The sequence below is a fragment of the Nannobrachium achirus genome (assembly GCF_963921795.1).
Source record: "Nannobrachium achirus genome assembly, chromosome: 16".
In the NCBI taxonomy this organism is placed as follows: Eukaryota; Metazoa; Chordata; class Actinopteri; order Myctophiformes; family Myctophidae; genus Nannobrachium; species Nannobrachium achirus.
The window spans coordinates 42,797,685-42,810,357 of NC_137823.1; the positions used below are offsets into that span (position 1 = coordinate 42,797,685).

Genomic DNA, 12,673 nt, shown 5'->3' on the forward strand with positions numbered 1-12,673 from the left:
AGAGAGTTTACCCTGTTGTCAAAGTCCAAACCTAAGAAGAGGAAAGAAATAAAAAAGCCAAGGAAAAAAATAAAATAAACGTCTATCATATGCACCACAACATATCTCTGCGGTCGATACGAACAAAAGTAACAATGTAGAAAAGAAGAGAGGTACAGAAAACCACCGCAAAGGGGATATTTAGTTTTTCTTTTTTTTTTTTACTGCTTTTTTTTTTCTTTCTTTTTTTAAAGAAATCTATATGCATGGTGTGCATTTAAACCATTCATTAAGTTAAAGGAACAAAGTGACAAGCATCAAACCCCATTCCAATGCTCCATTTGATATGTGGTTGAGTTCCGAAGAGCTTCCAGAAAAAAGAAGACGAAGAACGAACGAAAAAAAGTGTTTCAAAATTCATTTTCCTCTCCTTAGTTCCCAGTTGTAGCGGGGGGTGGGACACATAAACACACGTTCGCACGCATACGCGTACACACACGCGCACATACACACACACACACACACACACACACACACACACCGTTATCCTTCATCGAGGAACCAAAGGAATGATTTCGCTCCAGACGCGGCCGGAAGAGTCCGGCGATTGTCCCGGGTTTTGCGGCCGAAGCACTGCTTCAGTTAGCTCTTTTTTTTGCCCCTGGCCTGTGCTGTCCTGTCCTGTCCTGTGCTGTCCTGTCCTGTCCTGTGGTGTCCTTTCCCCACGGCACCGCCGGCTATAGTCCCAGTCACACCTGAACCCCGGTGCCGTGTAGGTGCAGCATCTGGGCTCTCATAGTCTGTATGCTGCTCATGATCTTCTTCTGATGGCCCACTAGCGTAATCCCCAAGCTCATCACGTCACTGCAACACACAGGGGGGGAAGGGCTGTCACCATGATGACATTTTACATGACGATTCACTGTCACTCAAATAATTGCGATTAACGATTTAACCCATTTAGTCCTAGAATTAGAAGGATTCAAAAGACACTTATAGAATCGGGTCAGAATTCTAATGTTCACGACTTTTCAAAAATAGCAGATCTACGAGCTCGCAGCGCGGCACTCGGTGCCGCGCTGTGAGCTTGTATATCTGCTATTTTTCAATAGTTAAAGCATAAAATAATGATACACAAAATGTGTACCCGTTCTAAATGGGTTAATTGTGTTTTTGTCGTTGACAATTACGTTTCCATTTGGCTTTTAGGCTTTGAAGTTGCACATGGCAGATATGACGCATTACCTAATTATGCAAAGAAATGACTGACATACAGTATTTGACAACTTTATACTTAAAAAAAAGAACAGTGGAAATAGCCAATCTAAAAGCTCACAACGCGTCGCATCACGATGCGTTGTGAGCTTGTAGATCTGCTATAATATATATATGAAAAGTTTTCAACATGGAAACGATTATGACAAAAAAATCACTATTATGTCAAATAATTGCGATTAGATGATTATGTAATAATTGTGACAGGCCTACACGGGGGAAGGACATTGCCATGCACTTAAATCAGTGCACTGGCCCATAGAGCAGTGTTTCTCGAACTTTCACATTTCAAGGTCTCCCCTTAACTCTGACAGTGTACAAATGGAACCAAATGAACCTGTCAGGGTTCATTTGGTTTCATTTGTACACTGCCAGAGTTACAGACTTGTACGGGTCAATTTAGACCACCCTAAAGGAACCCACAGAGTCCCTGGAATCCACTTTGAGAACCACTGCCATAGTGAATTATTTCAGTGGTTCTAAAACTTTTTAATTTCAAGGACCCTCCACAATTCAGTCATGTCAGTCAGTAAAGGGTCCATTTGGAGCTCTGAGGGTGCCTGGACCCCACTTTGAGAACCACTGATTTATAGCATACTGTAGCATAACAATATTATTGTTATGTTTTGTTTTTTTTGTTTTTTTGTTACCTGTCTAGGGAGTACGGATGTAAATTCTTGCCGTACGGCATGTTTACATCACACATTATTTGATGTGGACGTTCATAAATGTCCCTATGAAATAAATATGAATTAAATTAAATAGCCCTTAGGCATTTTAATAATGAGAAAATGGAAAGGGACTAGAACATGGCAGATATGGTTTGTTCATGGAACAAAATTATGATAATTCAAATGTCTTCTTCCACTGAATAGTATGGCAAAAGAATGAAATAATAATAATCATTTATTTGTATTCTAATGTGTGTTTGAACTTTTGTCGAACTGTACCGTGATTAACTCCTTACAAATGACTATGTGTAGGTAGTGCACTGACATCATGGCTACAGTCATAACAATGTGGATAAAAAAGCTTTACGGGAAGTACAGAGGTAAACTTCCCGCTCTCTTTTGGTGAAGCCATTTCCTTACGTTAAAAGTATTGGAAACGTGTTTATTTTCATTTTTTTCCTAATGGTTTTCAGGCATTTAACTCACTGTAACGATAACATCTGACATCCTGGCAACTGACAAAATAACATCGCCCTGACAGAGAATAAAGCTTATAAACCAGGGTTCTTCAACGGGGGGTCCGTTTGGTGTAGAGGAGAAAAAGAACAGACTAAGTAGAGAATGGAAGGTCAAGTGTATTAAGTATTGACGGTTCAAGTGGTTAAATATCTGAAAATCCAAAATACACTGACGACTGTCAAACACTGAAACTATGGAATCTATGAACAGGTTGTGGGGGTCCCTGCTTCATCTCTCTCTCAACTAAGGGGTCCTTGGCCTGAAAACGTTGAAGAACCCTGGTATAAACAGTATATATATATATATATGCTGTACTTAATATGCAAGGCGAGGGCTGTGTACTATACGGGGCAATACGTACTCGATTGACATCCTGGCCACCGACTCCAGGGAGCTGTAACCGGCTGCTGTGAAGTTGTCTCGGTACCTCTCCATCTTGATGGCTTCTAGCCACTCCCCCACGGAGCAGAACGCCGTGAAGTCTGGTGTGCTCTGATCTAACAGCGGACTAATTGGCCTGCGTGACGAGAGAGGGGGATGACGGTTATGGCGTTGCGTGACAAAAAGGAAAACACTTTCACAAAAAGAGGGGGAGAAAAACACCTACTGTAACGACAACAACAACACACACAATGGAGCCCGGGATGACAGGACAACCGGGCGAGGGATGGCGAGCCAGCGCCTCCGGTGATGCGGCAAATTGCGAGGGAGGAACAAACTGAGGCTGATTTGAGCTTTCAATCAATATCGGAATTCACAAGCAGATGCTGATGTCATCTTTCTTTGTGAAAGCAAAATATATATATATATTTTTTGCCAGTGTCTGTTGAATCACAATCCTTTCTTATCTGCTTACTAAAAACCCTAGCCCAGAAAATAATCTGCTTTAGGATTTCCCCCCCTTATTTTCCCCCACCCCCTTCCTTCTTCATCTAACCCCAGGAAAGTATGCACCCTGACTGCAAATAGAATTCATTTGACAAATGTCAGCGAGGGGTCGTCAGTTCCCACACTACTTTAAAGTCCCGGGAACTCATTATAGGGATTGATTTAAAAGCCCTCCTATTGACCATGAAGCCATATAAGCTGTTTTGTGATATTGATTGTCCAGGAGTTATCTTTCATCAGCGGACTACTGTGGGTAAATGGACGCGTTGGATCATCTGCTAATGTGGGGAAAGTAAAACTTCAAAAGTTCTGCATGCACAAAATATTTTCTTTTTTTGGGGGGGTTTGTAACTCATTCTCATTCCCTGGGAGGTTGTTCATGTTTTTGGTGAACAGAAGCTCGTGTTCCAGTCTTAATCGGCCCCAATTAGAAATCTGGCATGCAGGACGCAGCATGAAAAACACAATACAAGCTGCAGCTACACAATGAACAACACAGAATAATGTGTCAGCGGCAATACGGGCGAGCAAAACATGAATTGAACGACGAGAAGCGTTTCTTACCTCGTACACGTTCCCACTGGGGTTTTCAGCGTATTTGGATTGCGGATCATCTTATCGAGGATGCCGACTATTTGATCAAATTTGGGCCGTTCAGCCCTGTCTTTCTGCCAGCAGTCCAGCATTAGCTGATGCAGCCCTGGGGGGCAGTCCATGGGGGCCGGGAGGCGGTAGCCCTCCTCGATGGCCTTTATGACCTGGACGAGGCAGACAGAATCGGCGTCAGGTTATTCGCCAAGCAAAAGGAAACGGTACACACGTTGCTACTGAGTAACATAGGGACGGACCTATGCTGAGAACAGTTGGACAGCAAAGACAATAAAGTAGCCAGAATACAATAGATCTCCATATTGACTAAATAATTCAGAACAAGTCTTTATTCTCCCCTGCTACCATGTTAGCAAAAAAATAATAATCAGTTTAACCGCCCCTCATGTGCAATTCATTCTTTTCACTGAAACGTTTGTGAATGTCAATGCGGGCATACAACAATTTCCATCATTACCAACTGGGGACCAAAGTGGATTGAGGAATCCAACAGACTAACTGGATTGTACGTTTCTGTGGCAGGTTTGTTACAGTGATTGGGAGCAGTGCTGCACAATGGGGACATTTTGTGCGGATGATGTTGAGCGCGCACCTGTCTCTATGGCAATGGGCGGAGGAGGTATCAGTGGGCCAACTTGCTCACGTCTATCATTGTACCGGCGGATGCAAATACAATTAATTAAAGCAAACAGAGGGGACCGTTTTCCCGCGACCTGCATTTCCAATATTGTTTGTCTCTTGACAATAGGCTGGATTTACACAGCCCCAATGAATAATACGGAAAAAAAAAGATCTATCTGCATGTCCTTTTACACCTAATCCATTCTCTGTCGCGTGTACCCTTTAGTGTAGAGTTCATTAAAAGTCAATACCGTGAGACCGGGGCAGTGAGCACCTTTGATTTCAGGCTCCGTGCTGCTTCTCCTTCTCCTTTAATTCCATGCAAGTGGAGCTGTATATTTCCCCGCATAGTACTTAAATTTGTTATTCCTGTCAGGGGCTATTCAAACAAGAAAGAACCACGTAGACTCACACACCCATCATATTGCGACTATTCGATCTTGCCGGCTGTGTGTAGCCATATTTACAAAAGAAACCTTAGTTGGCCTTTCTCTGTGGGGGGGCGGGGGGGATCCCAGAGGTACCCACTGTGACTAAAGGTATATACTTGACATTACAGCTGAGCTGACCGATATTTCCGAATCATTCTGTGCTGTGGTTTGTTTGATTTTCAAGGAGGCCATGGGATTCCGTTCATTTCAGTACGGTAGGGAAATCAACTTGCAGAGTCTGCTTGAGGTACAGTGGGTAATCCAACACAGTCAGCTGGGGGCTCAAAGTTAGAACTTTATTGTAGTGTTGTATTGCTTTGTAACAACATGAACCCTATAGTGTCCCTATTTTGGCGTGAACACTCTCGAAGCATGGCGGATCTATAAGCTCACAACGCATCACAACATATCGCAACACACCGTGAGCTTGTACATCAGCTATTTTCAGTATCGAGTGCAGCGAGTATATCCCTAGGGGACTCCGGTCTCTGGTCAACTAAGTACCGGTATATGAGGGTTAAGTTGTTTTAAAGCATGAACTGTCTTGAAGAACCTTGCTCAAAGTAGCTGAAAGTGAAATAAAAGCCATTAAAGGGAAAATAGTCTTATGTTTATGTATGTATGTCCGGAGTCCTATGTGAATAGACAATGGAGGCGGTGTGGTCCTTAAAAGTTTTGGTCAAAATACCTGAGTGTACTTTTCACAAACACACACACACATACACACACACACACGTACACACACACACACACGCTCGCACAGTCGCACACACACACACACACACACTCACAGAAGTTTTTGTTATGCATTGCTGGGTTGACGTGTAGCCCCAGAGGAGGACAGCAGACTAGGACACAGCGTGACTAATTTGCTGTTTTGCAGTCGCTGCATACTTCTGGGCCTTTTGCCTTTTCAACCTGATAATCATAGTGGATCTATTTCTTTACATTTGTGACTGCTTAATCAGGTTCATTTAGTGGAAATTCTCACAGCTGCAAAGCCAGGCTGCATGTGCATGACTCAGTGGAACTGGGTCCACCCTGCTATTCACCATGGCCCCCATTACCATAACTCATTAGAAAGGTTAAAGGCCAGTTGAATTAAAAGCATTTTTCATTATTTTTTTATTATAACACTTCTTTTGTGAGTCCCTCATAAGACAGCGTTTATGCATGCCTTGCACTTAAGACTCCCATCTGAAGCCAAACTGAGATTGCAGTTCCTACGGGGTGGATGCAAACGGCATGATTTCATCAAGATTTTCTTGAACTAATTAAGCCCTGGACAGTCATACAGGCCACATTTTCCTCGCCAGGGGTCCCACGATAATGCCTTTGAGAATGTTGTGTTTTTTAACTGTAATATTATTTTTCTTTAATTTTCTTTTATGGAACGACTATCGCTATCATTATCTCGCCAACATCTTGAAATTCCTTTAGGTTATTGGTTCTCAAATGGTTTCACATGGGGACTTGGATTTTGAGTTAATGAAGTCAATTCATTAAACACAAAATGTATTATCTGTATAAAAGTTGCTCAACCCCATTAGAAGACGTCATGACCCACTTTTGGAGAGCTTCCCACTGGCTCAGAAACTCTGCTTTAGATGGTAATTCTAAAATGGTTTTAGAATTGTTTTTTTTAACAAAGATGAGCACAAGTTCATGTATTAATTCCAATAATAACATCCAATAAGTTAAAAAACGAAGAATTCTTCACTCTCTCTCTCTCTATGAAACTAACAAATTCATTTTGTTAAAACAAACAACAACTGGAATTGAATTCATAATAGATGGATTTGGAGGAGAACAAGTAAAGGAATGCGAACGGTTGTCAAATGTCGTGTTTAACTCGGTTCCCCCCAGGCCAGCATAGCGTCGCTGTCGGGTGGAAACCTCGTATCTCCAAGTTTCACATTTGTACGTTCTTTCGTAAAGTAAAGCCCTGCTTCATCGTACAAGGCTGTCGCACAAAAGTAGTGAAAACAGCCGATCTACAAGCACACAACGCCTCGCGGTGCGAGGCGTTGTGTGCTTGTAGATCGGCTGTTTTCACTAGTTTAAATCATTTTTAAAATGATAAATGCAAAATAAACGGTTTTGGACATACAGGGTTTCCACCCGACAACGACGATAGGGATGCTGGTGGTTCAAGTGGTTAATGTTACAGGCCGTGTGATTCCTCCTTAGCACACGCTAGTAAAATGAGTGTGAAACCTGTGTGCTGTGCTGTAAAGGAATGACTCCCATAACTCACATCTTGATTGGACATGTCCCAGTAAGGCCGTTCCCCATAGGACATGACCTCCCACATGACAATGCCGTAACTCCACACGTCACTGGCGGAGGTGAATTTACGGTACTGGATGGCTTCCGTCGCGGTCCATCGGACGGGTATTTTGCCGCCCTGTGCAGTAAAACGCAGGTCAGTGGCGGGAGTAAAGATCACATTCATTACATCCTGCAGCTTCCCCTAAAACATCAGAGAAGAGGTTCCAACGTTATACACAGGGTAAAACATCAGAGAAGAGGGTCCAACATTATACACAGGGTAAGCCAAAGAAAGATAGAAAGAAAAGACATTTGAACTTTTGGCAATCTTTAGAAAGGAAAAAAATAAACGGCTTATAAGCCATAAATTAGCCACTCAACAATCGAGTACCTGAGACGAATAACAGTCTAAGTCCATATTTTAAAATTTTGATTTTTTTGATTTACCAGATTGTAAACCACAAACTAGAAGTTTTTAATCTGTTAAATTTTTAATGCACTCCCCCCTCATTTTGTTGAACTAGATTGTTTTACTTAACTCATATATATTAGGAATTATAAGACATAATACTTATGGAAAGTGGAAAAACAGTATATCTCCAACAGTTTGTGGAACAACAGTATAAGTCCGTACAAGCAATATTCAGCAGACAAAGGGAGCAGATAACATTAAAACAGACAATTAAACAAAATGAGGGGGGAGTGCATTAACAATTTAACAGATTAAAAATGACTAGTTTGTGGTTTACAGTCTGGTAAATAAAAAAATATATATATTAAAAAAAAGATTAATATGGACTTTGACTGTTATTCGTCTCAGGTACTCAATTATCTGAGGCTAGAATGCATGTAGAGCTGCCAATTTTCTATTGGCAGATTGTGAACAAACTGCATTGAAATATTTTATTGTATTTTATTTTAGTGTTATTATTATGTTCTCCTATAACGATAATAATTTATGGTGGCTGTGGGTTCCAGCAAATTCTCTGCTCCATTTTCATGCACTGCACTGTGGGTAATAATAATGATAACGTGTGTGTTCCAAAAGGTGTGTGGGTAGCAGGGATGGGACGATATGAAAATGTCATATCACGATTATTGTGACAAAAGAAATCGCGATTTACAATATTATCGCGATAATCAAAATCCCAAATCCAAAAGAACATTTGCCAAAAAATTGCAGATCTACAAGCTTACAACACGTCGCGACGCGTTGTGAGCTTGTAGATCGGCTATTTTTTGGCAAAGACATTTGCAGCTCGACAAATAAAAGGTGAATTGATCCCAGACTAGTGCATGATGGAGGACAATATCACGATAAATAAAATCTCCACGATACGATTATCGTGAGTGTTTTTTTAATCACGATAAATGATAAAATCACATATCGTCCCATCCCTAGTGGGTAGCAGGAGAAAAAAAAAAAACAACAACACCGGGATGGAAGAGATGCCGGCGTATAGTAAATTGACTCACAGTGGTTGTGTAGACAGCCTCGGGGTCGTCGTCTATCACTCTCGACAGGCCGAAGTCCGACACTTTGCATACGAGATTGCTGTTGACGAGGATGTTGCGCGCGGCCAGGTCTCTGTGGACGTATCCCATGTCGGACAGATACCTCATCCCGGCCGCGATGCCTCGCAGCATCCCGACCAGCTGGATGACTGTGAACTGACCGTCGTGCTTCTGCACGCAAAGAAGACACGGACGAGAGGAGAGGTTGTTTGTGAGGCAATGGTGGAAAAAAGTACACAGATGTTTTACTTAAAGGCCTGCTGACACGCCCCGAAATTATAATAGTATGATACAGTAGGTCACGTGGTCTCTCTGTAAACGCCCCCCAACAACAGCTGACCAGTACAGTAAGTAGTCTAAGTACAGTCAATTAATTTGATTGGCTTATAATTGTGCCTTCCCACAATGACATCATAAAAATATTAACTCATATTTTAAGGTGACAGTACCCCTTTAAGTAAAAAGTATCAATACTGCAATGTAGAAATGCTCTGTTACAAATAGAAGTCTGGAATTTAAAATGTACTTGCGCTACGAGTACAAACGTATTAGTATCAAATGTACTTTAAGTACTAAAAGTAAAAGTCCTCATTGTGCGGAATGACCCATTTCAAGCTTTCAAATGTATACAAATCTTTTGAAAATAGCCGCAATGTACCGGTATGTAGGGCTGAAGTGGTTAATGTATGTTTTGTGATAATAATCTAAATCTACAAAGTAACCAGTAACTAAAGTTTTCAACAACAAAAATGCAGAGTTAAAGTACAATATTTGGATCCGAGATGTAGTGTAAAATTGTACTTGTACTTGTACTTTGTACATTGTACATTGTAAATGTTCTTTACACATCACTGTTTGTGAGGCAATGGAAATACGTCCTGGACTTTATTTTAGTTTTTATCCTTGAGTGTCTTTTAGCTACTTGAACCCTAAGCATCCCTATGTTCTGGCAGGAACATTCACAGGAAAACAGCTAATTAGATTAGCGTAGATTTTGGTGCAGAGGGAAACAAAACAAGGGGACCAAGTACAGAGCCGATGTCAGTCAACTAAGTATTAGGTTACTGACTTACTAAGTATAGAGGGTTTAAGTGGTTTTAACCAACATGTAATTTGTAATTCAAATACAGTGAGGAGAGGAGAGGAGAGGAGAGGAGAGGAGAGGAGAGGAAGGTCAGCCATTTCCACTGACCAAGAGGGAGATATTTAGGTCACACAGCACTGCAGCATTGCTGGCACTGGATTAATAATAATATCCACAAGATAAGTTGCGAGTCCAAACTTCCAGCAGTCTTAAAAAGACTTTCAAGATTCTTTTACGTTGGTCTTCGTTCCACAGGCCATAAAATATAAAACGGGTTCTTTCATACAGCTTTCACATTCTTGTAAAACCATGGTTTGACCACGTAAGCCCTATTTTATAATTCCTCATAATGTCAGTGACCCGTGAAAATAGCAGATCTGCAAGCTCACAAAGCTTCCCAAAGCCAAGTATTGTGAGCTTGTAGATCTGCTATTTTTGTTTTTGAACGCTTTTGAAAATCTTGAAAAATGCTGAATGTTTCGATATTTATACGTTTTGCATGATTAATTATTGCTCATACTCACCCTAAGGAAGGCATCTAGTGAACCGTTCTCCATGTATTCAATCACAATCATAACTGGCTTCCCTGAAGAGAGAAAGAAAAACAATTAAGCGTCTGATAATTGACACGTACTGTACTGTAAATGCTGTTTACTTGTGGAGTTGCGGGCAAACCGAAAACGACTCTAGCAAAGCTGCTGCCATCTAGTTATTTTTAGCTGTACGTTTCTCTGGCTTATAATTAAAAATTACCATCTGTTCCTTTTATTATAGTGTCGAAATGTGAAAGTGCAGAACATGGGGCTGTTACTAATTCTATCTGATACAATGTCACTCTTCTAACTGTGGTGTTATGACCTCGAAACATCAGAAAATTACAAATTAACTGTATTGCAGTGTACAAGCCACGAATAAAAAATATATAATTGCATTTATATGTGATGGGAATTAACTGGATTTAATGTAGTTACAATTTGCCAGAAGGAACAGCACGTATTGTTCTCTTTTTTAATTAGGAACTAAAAGTACATTTGTTCTGACATGTTTTGTTGTATTTGGTTATGAAGTTATTAAATGTGTAATACTGCCATAAGGCCAAAACCCTATCATTTCATGTATATGGATGCTTTAAGTTTAGATCTTTTTAACCCATCAAGACATGCATGGAAGCACTTTAACCATTGTCTTATGCTTTAACTCTAAAAAAGCAGATATACAAGCTCACAGTGTGGCACCGAGTGCCGCACTGCGAGCTTGTAGATCTGCTATTTTAGAAAAATCGTGATTTATTTGCAAATCTTTGAATATATCTTTTTTAAAGCGGACATTTGAACTCAAATATTTGCTTCTGGGGGGGGGGGGGGGGGGGTCCCTGATACACAATACTTTGAGATTGGGATCGGTGGCCAAATACATATAATTCTAGGGGTCCTTGACATGAAAATGTCAAGGACCCCACTGATGATAGAAACATGAGTTTTTTAAAAACTTTAGAAGGATTTAGAAGATATTTATAGAATCGTGTCAAAATATTGAAAGACTTACACACATTTTCAAGATTTTTCAAAAATAGCAGATCTACAAGCTCGCAGCGCGGCACTCGGTGCCGAGCTGTGAGCTTGTATATCTGCTGTTTTTCAATAGTTAAAGCATAAAATAATTCTAGGCCTAAAAAGTGTTTAGTATCCTTACCTCTGGTCACCACTCCTTCCAGGTGCACCACGTTGGGATGGTCAAACTGACCCATGATGCTGGCCTCACAGAGGAAGTCCCTCCTCTGCTTCTCCGTGTAGCCCACCTTCAGGGTCTTGATGGCCACCGACACGTCTCGCTTCCCTGGGAGCTTTAGCCGCCCACTGCACACCTCCCCGAACTCTCCTGTGTGAGGAAGGAACAGTGGTGTAAATAAGTACTGTACTTACAGTAAGTACAATTTTGAGGTATTTGTAGTTTACTTGAGTATTTCCAATTTCATTTTACTTCTACCCGACTACATCTCGATATCTGAAAACTTTAGTTACTAGTTATGATAATATGATTTTATACCTCGGCTATTGGAAAATAGCCGATCTACAAGCTCACAACGTGTCGCATCATCTGCTATTTTCAAACATTTGAGTACTATTTTTTTTTTTGTGCATTTTTGCAGTTTTTTTTTTGCTTTTATGCCTTTATTGATAGGACAGTAGACTGACAGGAAATCGGGAGAGATGGGGAGCTACACGCGGTAAAGGTCATCTGGATCGGGAATCAAACCGACGACGCCGCCAGGCATCCATGCCAATGTGGCAATGCCTAAGTGGTATGCGCCCGGACCAGTAGCCCAACGAGCACCCCAACATTTTAGTACTCTAAGTGCATTTTGATGCCAATAATGTCTTACTTTTACTCAGGTGCATTTTGAATTCCCGGCTTTCATTTGTAACAGAGTATTTTGACGTTGCAGTATTGATTCTTTTACTTGAGTAAATACTGTATTGAAGTACTTTTTCCACCTCTGGGAAGGAAAGGAGGGATGAAACCATGTCACGACTGAGAGTGCAGAGAGCTGAGAGTATACGTACAGGGAAGAGGAGGGGGGAGGGGGATCAAGCACTTCACAATGACAAATGTATTGGTGTACGTGCGTACGTTGAGACGAAAGCAGCTGTGCTGCGCGCGGGGATACAAATTGGAGTACATCTTGTTATACTCTGGGGCCTATAAGACCTATAATAAGACGTGCTGGAGATGCATATACTGTCATTGACCACTTCAACAAAAACCCATGTGGCAGCAATTTCTCAGCGGCCGGGGGGGTGTCTCTTTGC

The 12,673-nt window shown here is 41.2% G+C and overlaps 1 protein-coding gene across 10 annotated transcripts in view; it reads right to left on the reverse strand.

Moving 5' to 3' along the window:
* Positions 1–429: 429 nt before the first annotated feature.
* epha7 (eph receptor A7) overlaps positions 430–12,673 on the reverse strand; it is a 111,971-nt gene continuing 99,727 nt past the window's right edge. For 6 of the 10 annotated variants that reach the window (XM_080744397.1, XM_080744404.1, XM_080744402.1 and 3 more), the window contains exons 9-15: positions 11,556–11,741; positions 10,388–10,449; positions 8,741–8,950; positions 7,251–7,400; positions 3,897–4,090; positions 2,806–2,961; positions 430–843 (exon numbers count right to left, since the gene is read on the reverse strand). In XM_080744397.1, the coding sequence (XP_080600523.1) occupies positions 729–843; positions 2,806–2,961; positions 3,897–4,090; positions 7,251–7,400; positions 8,741–8,950; positions 10,388–10,449; positions 11,556–11,741 (1,073 nt within the window). In that variant the 3' untranslated portion in view covers positions 430–728. Of the gene's footprint in view, positions 844–2,805; positions 2,962–3,896; positions 4,091–7,250; positions 7,467–8,695; positions 8,951–10,387; positions 10,450–11,555; positions 11,742–12,673 lie in introns of all 10 variants that reach the window. The other 4 variants (XM_080744399.1, XM_080744398.1, XM_080744396.1 and 1 more) reach the window with 2 other exon arrangements.